This window comes from Corvus cornix, chromosome 6 (genome assembly GCF_000738735.6).
Source record: "Corvus cornix cornix isolate S_Up_H32 chromosome 6, ASM73873v5, whole genome shotgun sequence".
NCBI classification, from domain to species: Eukaryota; Metazoa; Chordata; class Aves; order Passeriformes; family Corvidae; genus Corvus; species Corvus cornix.
Window position 1 is genome coordinate 26,297,897 of NC_046336.1, and position 15,592 is coordinate 26,313,488.

Here is a 15,592-nt window from a genome sequence, read left to right on the forward strand (position 1 = left end):
AGCAACACACTTAATTTCTTGCTAAGGTTTCTTGCTAGGGTTTCTAGCCTCTTGGATTTAAAGACTAATGCAGTTGTAATCTTGCTATAATTCTTCAGCCAGGAAGAGATAGATGTGCTGGCTTTTAATTCAGGATCTTTGAGACACACAGGAGATTCATTTTAATTTCACCTAATGCATGAAACCTAGGGCTTCCCAAGTATTATGTACCCCTTCCCAGGGATCATCCTCCTTCCAAGAGATATTTAAAGGGCTGCAGCAAACATTTAGCTCTCCACATAGTCAAAAGGACTTTGTCAGTCTCCCCCCCTAGAAAAACAAGTGCTTGGTGCACCCTCACAGACCATGCAGGTGACAGGAGGAGGCAGGGTGGCTCCTGATTCCTACCTGCTTTTTCCACATAGAGTAGAGGCTTTCTTTAAATTCTCACAACTTGATAAACATGTCATGGGAAAAAAAGTAAGAATAAAAAAAGAGTCAGCTGAAACCTTGACATTCCTTTGGTGATTTTGAGAATTGTCATGGCTTTTTAAAGTGGCCTCGTGGTTTTTAACACCTTCTCCCATTGTGCCAAGGGGCTCTATTAGTTTCCCATCACATTCCCTCTGAGGTGGTTAATATGCTTTTCCTGCTGTACTATATGGTTTCAATTTTCACTACACTTGTTTCTAGTAGCTTGCAATCATTAGCTCCAGGTTTCTGAAATTCTTCAAACAAGGGACAAAAAATGCTCTTTTTGCATCTTTTTGCCTTTTGTTAATAGTAGTAGGAAATAAAATCTTTTCAGTCGCTGTGACAGAAATACAATTAATACATGTCGAGCAAGAGATGCACTTAAATCTTTTAAAGGATTACACTGTGGTTTTACCTGAATTACCATTTGATGTATCAGCTAAGATCAAGAGCGAATTTCCCATTCCTGTATCACATGAATACTTAGGAAGAACTGCCAGAATAGACAAACCTGAATTTACTGTCCTCTGTCTAGAGCCAGTTGGGAACAGAACATACAGAGCATAGGGGAACAGTAAGGATGTTAAATGTACCACCTGATGAGCTTTTGTGCAAGCTCAGCCCACCCAGAAAAATCCCTGGCTCTTTTTCTCCTTGAGGCAACCTCTCTGAATGTCACTTAAAGCTGACCCCTCTGCCTTCTCAGTTCTTTCTGAAGTGGGATCCCCACATCACCTCTCTTCCAATGCCACATGAATTTCTGGACCTTTTACTATTTTGGAGAAATCACTGAGGGGGAAGAGCTAAGTAAAGCCTGGGGGAAGGATGGGTGTTTCTGTTTGCATAACACCAGGACAACAGTGTCAAGCTACTCCGCAGCATTTGAGTGGTATTTGTTATCCCTGAGTCCTGCATTTTAGAACAAGGAATTCAAGGCCTGGAGCAGAGGAATTATGTGCTCAGAGTAATGCAGCAGGTCAGTGACAGAGGCTGATTTCTTGTCTCCTGGCTCAGATTCACTTAACATTAACTAGCAGGGGGTGGAATTTTTATTGTCAGAGAGTTGAGTAATTGTACATAATAGATGGTTTTCTCCATGAAACCATGAAAAATTGAAAATCTGCAAAATTTTTTTTTAAAAGCTATCATTATTCTTTAATTTATTTGGCCATATGCCTCAGTGTTTTCCAGTAATTGCTCAAACAAGAACAGATAATTAACCAAGAAGGCAATAAAACTATTAAAAAACCTGAATACAGATAAGCTTTCAGTGATGCTTTCAACCTACTGGAACAGCCCTTTGAAAGGGTTTCACAGCTTGTTCTCCATCATGGCTGAGTATTCCGCAGCTCACAAGAGTCAGAGGCTTCCACAGAGCTCAGGCCAGGTGAGAACTGAGCTGTGGGAGCAGCAGGATGAGCTCTGCTGGGATACAGCTGGGGAATGATCCCATATTGTACTTCTGAGGGCACCAAATGATACTGCTGTAAGCTCTTCCCAAAAGTAGGACGTATTTTTCTCCAGAGGAGATCTTAGAGAAGGGATGTGGCACTTGGAATTAAGCTAAAGGAGAATAAACCCAACTGTGTTTAAATATGTTACAATATATGAATAACGTGGTACGTGCAGGTATGTTCATTGCATTGTTCGAATTCCCTGTACATTCACACCCTCAATTTAAACTGTAATTCACATTTTCATTGTAAAGAATTTTATGACTGTTACAGGAATTTTGTTTTAAGTGCTGTATCTGAAAAGCGGAAAAATGTTCAGCTGGGGGGAAAAAACACCCTTTACAGGGTGTGGCTGAGCGGTGCTGGGTGCTGGACCTTCAGTACAGTTTGCTAATCAGCATCAGAGCAGCTTCTGGGGTCCTGGTGCTCCTCAGCTGTGGTGAGGAAAGGCTCTGTGTACCACTGCTCCAGCCCACATCCACCTGAAACACGGGTGTAGCAAAAGGCACAGCTTATCTCTGCTCTTCATGATTTACTTCATACTCATGGTCTTACAGGCCATTCAGACCTTCAATTTTCTGTCGTGAGCAAACTCAAAAAAAAGGACAGAAATAGCTTCTTGGCACTAGCAAGCCATTCTTTACATAGCTCAAATTGATTTATTCAGGTCAGAAATCAAAGCCAGTTTCATTTCTGCAGCTGGCAGGATAACTATTAAAGTTTAAAACCTTCACCGATGTGAGTACCTCAAAAATCATACTTCTGTCTGAATATTTTATCTGCAACATTTACAAGTGACATCTAAGATCACGGTAACTGAAGGAAATGGGAGTGGAAAATGTTTCTTCTTATTATTTCAGTTGTGTTTACTTCATGCATGCAGCACCATTTTGCATATTGCCCCTCATAGCTTTGCCTGCAGAAGCACGAAAGCAATGATTTTCACCCTGTTTACATGGGTGTTTCACTCAACAGAAAGAGGGAGAAGAGCAGTGGAGAAAAATGTGAAGATTTTATCTATAGAAATTGGTCATAAGTCTGCCTGGCTGGACTAAAAGTACATGTAACCTATTTTTAAAAGAGTATATTCTTGTATGACTTTCCTTTTTGATCTTGCTGAAGTCTACAGAAATGTAGATAAGAATAGGTGAGAGTCAGAAAATAATAGTCTGTTGTTTTAATGAGTTCTTGGTCTTTTGTTAGACAAAACCAATAATTATGAAGAACTCAATTTTGCTCACTCTCTTTGCTTACTATCTTCTCCATAAATTTTTATGCTCTTGTATCATAGCAAGGCATTTTTCACCACTGTGATTTTTTTCTATTATTTTAATTTTCTTTCTAAAATATTTCTATTTTCTTTCTAAAATATGTAATCATGTAATCACTCCCACAATACCAATCTGTTTTAATGATAACATGGATATCTAGGTGTCTAGTACTGAAAAAACAAAGAAAAAGGAAAACAGACCTATTAGTTTTAGTGCAGGTCCTTGTAATGCAAAATAAAAAAAACTGAAAAATGCTTTATTTTTCATACCTGAGTGGAAATGTGAGTTAACATCTCATATCTCTGAGATATTGCCCAGTAACCACTAACAACGTGGAATCTTCTTACAAGCCCAAGTGCAGCTTTTCCTATACTTTGACTTTATGGCTCCATTCAAGTTCAGAGACTCTTTTTTTCTGAAATTGCAGTTGAATCACAAAGCAAGAAGAAAAAATCTGTTCTTGTTCATGTCTAGTGTCTGCTTTGCAGCCCTTTGTGTCTCACTCTGTGCCCAGAGACTGCCCTACACCTACACCTGCCACAAGAAGAATTATGTTTACACTGTTCTTACTAGCACAGATACTCCCAGGTCAGAAGTTTCAGACTGGTTCAGAAAGATATCTGGCTCTGGATAGGATTCAAATATTTTCCTTACTTATCTGATGACACAAGTGCTGCTTCAGTTTGGTTTTCATAGTTGCACATGCTGATGATGATGCAGTGTTTGAAATCACCAAAGGACCCAAGAAGTTGCTGACTGTCCTCTGAGATGTGTTTTGTGATCTCAGTCTCTGCATGGACACCCACAAAAACAGACTTCTAGTCAAAGGGATCATTGTTCCCATCATTATGGGCAGATCAGTCTGTGATTTTGCTGCTAATGCTGATACCAGTGTTTTGATGTGCAGAACGTAATGGGGATAATGAATACTAGCCCTTTCTGCTGTGTAAACAATACTGAATGAATGTGTTACTTGCAACGCCTAATTTTGATTTAAAAATGCACTAGAGCACTTCTTAACCTGCTCTGATATGAATTCAGGGTGAATAGCATCAACAATGTACTTTGTCTTGTGAGTATTAATGAATTTTATTCTCTCTGCTACAGTATTCAAAACCAGATAGGCACCCGGGGCCTATTCTGCACAAAGTTATGGAGTCTAGTTTTTCAGGCCCTCAGTCCTTCCCAGAGGCCTTGTCTCCTGACAGAGGAACCCAGCCCATCAAGCAACACAGGTGAGCAAATGTCTGTGTGGTGAGAGACTAGGCTGGCAGCTGCCCAGGGAGGCAGTTGTAGAAGTGCTGATAGGTGTGCAAGGTTACGGTGTGGCGGGGCTGGGTGAGCTGCTGAGTGCCATGGTGCCAGCAGAGCCTCAGCCGCCTTATTAAGCAGATGTCCAAGCATTTTCTTAGCTGCAGACATAAAAGGTAACAGCAATGCTCACTGCTTTCCCCTGTGGTTTGTGCCAGCCCTGCAGGAAGCATTTACAGACACCATCCAAGCTGCAGGTACAGCCCAGCCAGTGGAACAGCTGTAGAAGGAGGAGCCATTAAAAAAAAGACTTTGCTTATCGGTGTTCATGAATTTAATGACTCATTTGCTGCAGAAAGACTTGGTTGCAAACTCCCAGCCTTTTTCACTGTTTCTTTAAACAAAAGATACTTGGAGTGAATAATGACTTATTTATGAAAACATGGTGGCCTTTGAAAACGAGGCTTAAAAAAGTTTGGATGGTGGTTTCGAAGAGAAAAAAAGAAGAGGAATGTCACCCATCACCAGATGAGATTCAGATTAGAATTCTGCTTATAACTGGTTTTGGATGAGAAAGAGGGCAGGTGCTTCATTACAGGACTAGAAACCAAACCAGAGTCTGGTGTAAGCAATAGTGTTGGTCGAATGACAGTGGTAACATCTGGTCCAGGCACAGAGAGAGAGAAAAAAGGCTGAGAAAAACGAGTTTGGAATTTTTTCAGCTAGATAATCTGGAGTGGAAGACTTGTTTATTAAAAGGATTTTTTTTTAATTACTAAAAAAAAAAAAGTCTGGGATTGCATGAGGTTATGATCTGGCTTCTGTAGTATTTGGTGCTCTCAGCCAGCTGTGCTTTTTTCTCATTTGAATGAGTGATTTGTTTAACGGAGAGAGTGCCACATGTGAGCCAGAAAGGGAGTTTTGGGTCTTATCTGCTTTTACCTTACTTAAGCCTTTAATTTGGCATGAAAAAATAATGCCAACTGTCACGTCAGATCCATTTCTTAGGTCTTTTTCCTTATTACACTGAGATTTTTAAAATATGCTTAATAATTTTATTAAACATAGATGAACTATGGGACTGCTGCCTACAATGCTTTTTACAGAAGTTCTGGGAAGAATTTTATCACCATTTAGTCACAACATGAAATTCAGAAAAAAAATCAGTGACATTCCCTTACCTTTTAATAGTATGATTGCAATATCCAAGAAATGTCTTTGCTTCAGAACTAATGTAAGAAGTGGGATGACTTTATAATTTATAAAGAATTCTTTTTTAGTTTTAAAGCTCAAAATTAATTATACAGGGCCCTTGCTTTATGAAACATTCAACAGACTTGAAGACTTACAAGACTGTCTTTAATTCATGCACCATGTGACAGCTTCCTAATTTATTTTCTAAATAGTGTTCACTGAGGACAAATGGTCAAATGTGGCCAAATGAGGATTTTATACTAAATATCCCTCCATTTCATTCCAAACCTGACTGAGCCTGGAAAAATTATATCAGCTCTGCAGGTTCTCTCTTTTATGCTTTTGTTAAATTCTACCGTTGTTTTATTTCTTCTTGCTACGGAAATACTTTGCTCTACATCCAGACCTGTTTTCTCCACTGGTGTTTTCAAGAACACTAATGATAGGTGATCATTTCATAAAATCAGGGGCTGGCTGTTTCCACGTCCTAAAACTAATGCAATTTTGGCCTGGCAGTAAGACTGTCAATGTAGGGAATCACTTGGAGTTGCTGAAATATGACTGACAGAGACCATATAATTATTTCACTCAGATTATGGATAATAGCAATTTTCTGTCTCTACCAACCTCAGCTACACAAAAAGAATTAATGCAGATATTAAGTTGAAAACTGAAATTTAATCTCAAAAAATATTTTCCCTGTGCTATTATTAATCTCCTAAAATATTTTGCCTGCATTATGCACTACTATTACAGTAGAAGAATGTTACATCTTCTGCTTGCATATGTAAAATAACTCAGAACTGTCAGAATTCAAAATTAACAAATGTGTTTAATCAGTAAACTTCCTGCAAAGTATACAATGTGCTCAAAAATTCATCTTGGATTATCTGTTGATCTTGGTAAGAAGAAAACCCATACTGTCTTATTTTCTAGTAGATAGAAATAAATTAGAGTTTTGTTAATTATGGGTTGAGTTGTGATCCCTTTGAATAGCAGTTTTCCTGGTAATTAGTCATCCTGACTTTCATTCATTGATTCAGTCATCCTTGATTTTAGAGGGATTCATTTCAGAGAATGCCATGATGAAAGCCAAATGCAGAGGCTTTCAGCCTGGAGCAGTTGTATTGTCTTAAAAAAATGCCAAAATAGGATAAACTTACCCTAAAATTAATAATAATTTGTTTTTTTCATTTGGGAAGCATTTTACTCTTTATGCTGCTAATATAAGTGATTCAGTTTACTGTAGAGGAAAGAGTAAATTAAAGTTATTCTGCAAATAAGGCTATTGAATTTGAAAGAGCAAGTACAGATAAACTAAAGCAACTAAGAATGTAAAGGCAGAGGAACCTGAAAGGAAGGAGGTGTAAGGAATCTGCTATTTTCCCAAAGAAAAAGCAAAGCTGATGGTGGGACAGAGATAAGAATTGAAGCAGTTTGTGCAATCCTGAATTAATAGATTTCATTTTTTAGGTTAGGATGACTATTTGAGGATAACAGTAGAATATGAACAGAATTAAATGTATGAAAATAGACATTCCTACAGTCAAAGTGGAAGTAAAATGTGGAAATCAAAGCTCTCAAGATGGTTTGGTTAATCTTGATCCAAAAAAAAAAAAATCTGGAGGGAGAACCAGCTAATGAAATTTCATGTCTGGGAGCAAAGTCTATAAAAATGGGAACTGTGACATGAGAGGATGGATTAGCAAGTGTCAAATATTTAGGATGATGAAGAATTTATCAAAGTAACTAGGAACCAATTATGTTGAACTTGAATAGTCAAGACTTTAGGACAAATATGGGGGAAGAAGATTCTTGGGGTAGATATAAAAAAGGAAAAAATTGTTTACTATCTTACCAATACAGGTACTGCAACATATGCACTGATGATTGTATTTGGTGTGGGTGAGTCAGATCTCTACACAAGCTCAGTCACTGTTGTCATATGTGTCTACTGCCTTCAAGGGGAGAAAGTAGGGGGAGGCAGAAAAGCTTCAATGTGGAAACACAGAGGTGGTTGAAAGGGAGATATTAAGGACTTGTGTTGAGAAGGTAGGACATTCACCAGTGCAGCACTCAAAGAATTACTCAGCACTGGAGTCAGACTTTGTTCAGTGCTCTTGTGCATGACCTTGGCACAAAAAAAGCTGGAACACGACACAGCACAGCATGAGAATGCACCACTGTTATCTCACCTGCTTAAAATGGCCTCCCAACTGCCATGGACTCAAATTGCATTCCCAGGCTAAGATGAGGAATGAATGATTGATGTTCCACAGAAAATGCTAGAAAGTCTGTCTTATGTCAGTGTTCAGTTCAGGAGACTGGAAAGGGTGTATGGCTGCTGCTTATAAACACACGAGAGCCAGCACAACGAGAAGTAAAAGACCTATTTAAAATGAAGGAGTGTGGTGGCACATATGCCAGCTGAATATTCATCAGAAGTAATTTGAAACTGAAAAGAAGTCTCAAAGTTTTTAATATAGAACAACTTTCTGTAATAGGAGCCTGGATATTGTCATCAATTTAGGGTGGAGGCTGACCAGTGCACTGCAGGGAGCATATGATGAGGTTATGGCAGATGATTAAACTCAGTGCCACTGAGGTATCTCAAATGTTCTGTTCCCTTTTCCTGTTGTTCCATCACCAGGACGGTGACCAGATGACACAGGTGGCACTGAAGGATTTTCATAGAGTTCCAAAGTCCCTGAGCAGCCTCAACATGGGTTATTCCCAAATACGAGAATATTATGATGGAATCAATAATGCTCACATTTCAGAAATTGGGAGCAGATTTGTAGCTGTAGGCTGTATTTATTAATACTGAAATTGGTTGAAAGTCTCTGTAGTTGATTCATACAAATGTTAGCACTAGATTGTCTAACAGCATAAAAAGGTGGCTCCTAGGGAACATCGGAGGACACTGGCAGCTAGCTCTGTCCTTGGGGTATGTATTTACTGGGTGGTTTGCAATTAACTCAAAAGTACTACAGAAATATTCCAGAGTTACTGTAAAAACACTGCTGCTCTTCTCTTCATGAGCATGGTTAACTGCATTTGGGAGTGTGTCTGTGCCCCAAGAAGAGAATGCTCCTCCTGTAGGATCAGACTTTGTTTTCACTTAGTCGTTCAACCCAAAGAAAACTCTCGCAGAAAACAATTTGCAACAATGAATCCCAAGTTCTTAATTAACTTTGGGATGGTTGAACTGCTTTTTTCAAAACATTAATTCATCAGAACTGTATTGCTCCCTAGTTTGTGCCTCACTTGTGAATCAGTTCATGTATATTCTGATTTTTTTATTCTGGAGTAACTGATTGATAGATTTTAAGGATATATCTGCTACAGCTTTATGTATTGGTCTATTTTATTGAACAGCTCAGTCATGTGGGCTGGTTTTTTTTACCCAGTTAGACTGGAGTGCAGGGAGGAAGAAACCATAATGTTGGCTAAAGGAAAATAAATTCCCTGAAGAAACTGAAAAGACATTGTTTGCCTGAGAGGGAGGAATTTTTCACATGAGCAGCAGAGAAGTCTGAGAGGGACATTACATTTGCATCGCAGATATTCATATCAGTTCTTTGTAAAAGGAAAAACTTTTCTGTGCTGGAGATGCTTTTCCATAGAACTTTTAACAGAAATTCTTAGGGGTTTTTTGGTGCCTGGAGAAACGAGTGTTGTCCTGCAGCTTGCAGCTGCACTGTCTGTAAGTATTCCTGATCCTTAGCGAATTTGTCTTGTCCATGACCACAAATGATTTTTATTCTTTCTTTCCTCAGGTTTGTTTTTTTTTTTTCTGTCAGAAATGTTGAAAGCATAAAAACCTGTCATTAGCAACAAATTGGTTGCTTAGACCCTGTCAGTGCTGGAAGTTCTACGGCTGCAGGACAGAGGCAGATCCCTTTGTCTCAACCTTTGCTGCAGTTCATACCCATTACCTTAGGTGTAGCTGTATGTGGTGAAATTATGTCTATTACAAATAGAGCTTTTGTGAATTTGCATATGAATACTATTAGATAGGAGACCATGTGCTCTCATCCAACAGGGAAGATGCTCAAAGGCATCAAACCAACCACAAATTAAACAATAAAATCTCTATTTTCAAAGATTCGTAATCAATCTAAAGTTTGTTCCTTACTTTTGTATTACATTGATGACTACACTCAAGTCAGTAAAAACCCCAAAAATTCATTATCCATCACAAATTATTCATTCACCTGCATCTTTTGAGATCCCCTGCTGTATTAATCTCAGGCTCTCCTGAGCAGAAATTGTCAATCATTTTGTGTGGTGGTAGTGTTATTTTACAGAATATGAACTGTAACTTGCAACTCAAACTCAGCCTTCAGAACTGAGAGGCCAGTAGTACTTCAGGTTTTTAAAAAGGTTTTTTCACAGCCTCCTTAGTAGCAAAGGAAAAATCTTTTTAAGGAAGTATCAAAAATCCTGGAGGGAATGCTATTGCCATGGGTTGTTGGTCTTTTCAATTAAAAAGCACTAGAAGAGTAAAGGTGTGGAAGAAAACAGAGCTTAGACTGTGATGGAACACTGATAGCCTGAACAGTAGGACAGAGAGTGTTGAATTTATTTCTTATTTTAACTTCGGGCAGGAAAGGTTGATTTTAATGGAAATGTACACTCAAAGAGAATTTGTCCAAGGTACTTGGAACAAGCAAGAATTGCTTTGGGAGTAGATGTGGCCCTAACTATAAATAAAGTTCCCACTAGGTAAAAAATGCAGATTATTTTTAAGTCACATTATAATAGGGAAAAAGAAGCAAACTTCTCAAAAGTCTTTTGCATTGCTGAATTTTGTCACAAGTTGGAATTATTCACACAGCCAAAAATAATGACTTGTAAAAGGCATTTACAAAACCTATGTTATCATTAAAGATGTAATAGAATATGAGGTAACATAGGCATCTCTGAGACCCAGAAGATGCCAAGAGAAATAAGAGTTGTTGCAAAATGAATATTCAGTCACACCATGCAGTACAGAGGCCTCTTTGCCATAAAAATGGGTTGTGCCTTGCCTTAGTTCTGTGTTCCCATATTTTTGCATTGACAAATTTATGGTTTATATACCAAAACTGTGGATTCTAGATACTTTTCCATTCCTGCGTGAAATAAAAAAAAAAAAATCCATTCTCCTTCCAGAACACCAGAAAAATACTTACAAAAGCACTTTTCTAAAATGAGTAGAACACTATTACTTGTTTTTACCAAATTCAAGTTTTATTATATAAAGAAACGACACACTATTTATCAATATATATAAACAAGAAAAGAATCTGTATATAAAAAAAGAATAAAACAATACAGAAATCTTGTTCAAGGTGGAGAAAACTTGTCTTAGCTTCTTCAAGCTGCAGTTCATAAGCTTCACTTATATTCCTCACTTACACTTTTTTCTCAATTTAATGGTTTTGTATCAGGAAGCAGCCCCTCGTAGGCTGACAGAAGATATATTGGGCTTTCAGTTTAGGATCTAATTTTGAATTCAGCTGTGGCTATGACAGAACTGTATTGTTTGTTTATAATGTCTGAGGACTCAACTGTGTATAGCAGGATTATGATATGCAGCATGGAAAAGAGAAGCATCCTTCATCAAGTGCAAGAAAACATTTCATATACTGGGCAATTATTTTCATTCCTAGAAAAGAGGTAATGTATTAAATATGGCATAAACAGCAGCTAATGGTGGATTGGACTATTATATTTCCATAGAGAGTTTCTACTGACATCATAGACTGCCACAGCAAAGTTTATATGAGCAGTAAGCCATGCATTATTAATCGTGAACCTTTACTTCGCAGAATTTTATGCTTTTGGTGTGATAATTTTTGCTGTACTCTTGGTGTTGTTCCTAGAAGTCTCTCGTCATGCTGCAGCCCAGGACAAAAAAGTGGGATGCTACATAGAAATGCCTTTCGGAGGACTCCTCCCTTGCCTCGGGGTAGGTTCAATGGAATTACAGGACCAGCATATCAACAGCTCGAAGAGTCGAGGATCACAGACCAGGACACGATACCTTGTCACGGGTGAGTGTACCACACCTGAAGTGAGCCAGTTAGTGGCTTTTAAAAGAGTGATTTTTTAAAATAAAACAATGCACATTGCGAAGTTGGTTTTCTATAGACTGAAGACTGATAGCTTCATACAGCTTTGTCTCTGAAAAGGCACAAAAAATACACGATTATTTTTTTTTTCTTTTTAAATTCAGTTTATTAGAACATTGGTTGTGAGCTCCAGCTGTACATAAGGTCTGGGTTTCAGAAGTGCTCCTGAGAACCTACAGCTGCCTTTGAAATCTTTTGCAATTGCTAAGATAATTTGAATAACATTTTCATATCCCTATAGATTTCTAAAGACTTTCCAGAATATTACAGGCGTGTTTTATATAAAAATAGGAGTGGTATCTGGAATGGAATAAAAACCCCACCCAGTTTCGCCTGTAAGTCACAGTGAAACTCTTCACTGTGACTTACTGGTGAAACTGGTGGGGTTGGGTGTCTGGTGACTTCTTTTAAGTAAGTTTGACTCACACTTGTGTCCTTGTTACTATTTGCTTCTTCTGAGGAAAAAATTGTTTATTGCCTCTTGCAGTAAATATATTATTGTTCATTTGTATGGTATGTGCATATCATACAAATACATAGCCTGGTGAAAATTTCCTGCTGAAATTGCAACCCTTCCAGAAAGGAGCAGGCTGGCAGCCTTCCCTCTCCAGTGGCAGAGTCGTATGATGCAGGCCCTGAGAAGTGCTGTAGCCTCCTCCCAGGCTAGGAGTGAGGTACAAAACAGCAAAGCTGTGGGTAATTGTATTTACTCCTGTCTAGGAAATCAGTGTGTGATTACATGTTACACATACCAGCTTGTACTGGGCTGTATTTTAAATTGGCAGTTCTGCAAAATTTGATATTGGGAGCAGACTGTGACCCCTTCTGGCCTCAATCCACTCAAGCACTTCATCTGTATTTTGTGCACTAAGGATGTTTACTCTCTAAATATCTGCTGTTTTCACAGTGTTGATGTTCTCGTTGGATTTCCGGCCCAAATGAAAGGTTCCCTTGTCCCTTGCAGAAGTTACACTACTTCCTTTCTTCTCCTTTTTCACCTCCATCTTTCCCTATAGGGATGCACAAATCAAAGTGGTTTATCTCCCTAATTGTGTGAGCATTCTGAACTTCATCCACCAGCAGCCTGGCTGAAGTGTAGCCATGTCTACAGGTAGAACATGGGGGTGTGTGTATATCAGTGTAAGTGTTTACAAGGCTGACCCAAAGCCTGGAAGAGCCACTGGAATGATTCCCATCCATCTTAATGGACCTTGCTGTCAGGCTCATACACTGCACACCTTTAGCCACAGGGCTTACAGCAAAGCTGCTGGGACTATGCTAAATAAAATCCATTTCATATTTTAAGTGTCAGTCCCTTCTGTCTCTCTTTGATATCTGTTCTTAAAGGAGGCAGTAAAATTATTGTGCTTCTTTCAGTTTCATTCTTTAATTTAGACTCTTACACACTGTATAACATAATTACTGTTGAATATCTATAAATGTTTGCTTTTGTTGCTTGGTTTTAGGAAGAGGGTGGAGAGAGAGCTGCACTTTGAAACACATGCACACGAATTAATTTATTCAGACAAAATAATTTTTCAGATAAAAATCCAGATATATTTCTTTGGAGGAACTGTGGTTCTAGGAAAGTTAATTATAGGAAAATGTAATTAAGGTTCTGCAATTATAGTTCTAAGTCTCAGTCTATTGAAAACAGCAGCAGTCTTGTGTCACACACAGAAGCATGGATCAGTTTGTAATTAACCAAAAGCCAAGTCTCACATGGTTTAGATGTAATATCCCTTCTAGTTTAATACTTCACCTGTTGCAAACAATGTATGCACTTTAATTCATCCTCAGTTCTCCTTTGAAAGCCCTGTGAGCACAGGGCAGAAACATGTAACTCTGGCATAAAATTGGTGTTTCTTTCTGTATTTCAAAAAATATGGAAATACGCCAGGCATTTCATTACATGTCACTGCTGCTGCCACTTAGTTTTCAAAACACCAAGAATAATTGAATCTCTATTGTGGAACTGGAAAATGCTACTGTTTTCTCACCAAACCCATTTTAATTCAGTCTTTTCTTGGTTTTGCTTATATATCATCCATATAATACATACATTGCATGAAATTCATTAAAAACATTCACTCCCTTTGTTTTCAGGGTGCAGCCCAGAATATATTTAGGGCCTGAATTACCAAAAAAGGGACTAATGCAACTGATGCGATCTCTCCAGCTATAGTCGTTTGAACAATTATATATAAGCAAAGGAAACAAGAATGGGCACAACCCAAAGGTCTGCACTGTTTTGTTTTCATTTATTTTTTTTAATTGTCCTCCCTCAGGAGTAATATCCCTGATCAGTATTTCATTCATCCTGAGTCTTGAGAGCTGGTGTAAAAAGCCCCTCCATGAATGGCTACAGGTGTGTCTAGGCATAGTGCCAATGTAATTAACCCAGGCTGAGTCTCAGATGTGAAACAGCTGCAGCTACAGAGCACGGACAAGAAGTTCTAGCACGTACCCCAGAAAGCTGCTTATACTATTATTCCCCTGGGTCCCACTTCCCAGAGCAGAATCTCTTTCCCTCACCCAGCAGCAAAGTCCCAGCACTTCCTCCTTATCACAGAGCTCCCAGATGCTCCTTCTGGGGATGTCAGGAGAGTTCTGGTACAGGGCTGTGCAGAGCTCCACGTGTGCACGTGTGAGGGCAGGGGGATGTGTGCAGCAGTTGGACGAACTCAGTGCCATCACACACGAGTTAATTACAGGTCAGTGATGTTCTGCTGGAAATGAGCCTAAAGTTTTCTCCTGCTCCCTCCTGTCTGACACCTCTCCAGGAGGATGGGGCCAGAGGAAGCCTTTCCAGTTAATTACTGTTTGTGCCAATACTGGACTACTGCAGTTTCATGAGATTCAGTTTCTTTTCCTTAACTCTTTTTCTGCTCATACCAAAAATCAGGACAGACATGTGAGTAAAGGGATATTCCTAGTGAGGTCCAGCAGGCTTAAGGAGCTTTTGGAATAATACACTTCAAGTCAGAGCACCTGCTTCCACGCCAGATCTAAATGTTGCTCTCCTCATCCATGGGTAGAACATATTAGATTCACCATTAGCTTGCCTTATTAAATAGTGATAAGCTGATTATAAATAAATTATGTTCTGGTACTGAGGTGATGTCTGTGCTCCTTAGCAATCATGACTGGTAATACAGTAACTCATAGAGCACCATATTTCTAGAAGTACTAATTTCAGATGGGAAACATCCTTTCTTTTTGCTTTTTTTGGTCATTGTTTATTTTATATTTAGTATACTTTCCATTTCTATTTTTTTTAAGTATTTCTTGTCAACAAAACAGAATTTGGCTTTGAAACAAAATGGAAATGTTGATAAAAATTCATTAAGTTGCCTCACAATAAATAAAATCATGTAAAATATGTATTAGTGGAGGATAAAGGATTTTTTTTTAAAACGGTATTACAGTATTAAGAGTACACAGACATTTGCTCAAGTCCTATATATTAGCTCTATTTCCAGATGAAATACAATAAAACAAATCAGGCCAACATTATAAGTATGGACTATTGAAAAACAAATGTTTTTCAGAGGGACGCTGCACTTAGATGCTCTGCTTGTTTGAAGGGGAGTACAGACAATCATTTCTGTGTAAATAAAGACTACACAGCCATGAGTGTTTAATGTTCCTTTTATCTGCACTTTTTAAAAGTGTTTTCCTGAAACAACCTGACAACAACGACAACAACAACAATTTGACATTGAGAGTTCTGACATTGGAGAAAGTATCAATCCATTTCCCCAATCAGAAATGTAGGACTAGAATTCCAAATTTAATTTCCAAGAAAATTAATAATACATTCTAGCTTTTGAAATGTTTTAAAAAGAAA

General features: G+C 38.4%; 1 protein-coding gene across 1 annotated transcript in view; it reads left to right on the forward strand.

Moving 5' to 3' along the window:
• NRG3 (neuregulin 3) overlaps positions 1-15,592 on the forward strand; it is a 368,969-nt gene that overhangs the window by 328,326 nt on the left and 25,051 nt on the right. Inside the window, exons 7-8 of the mRNA XM_039553975.1 lie at positions 4,286-4,413; positions 11,494-11,664. Of these exons, the coding sequence (XP_039409909.1) occupies positions 4,286-4,413; positions 11,494-11,664 (299 nt within the window). The remainder of the gene's footprint in view (positions 1-4,285; positions 4,414-11,493; positions 11,665-15,592) is intronic.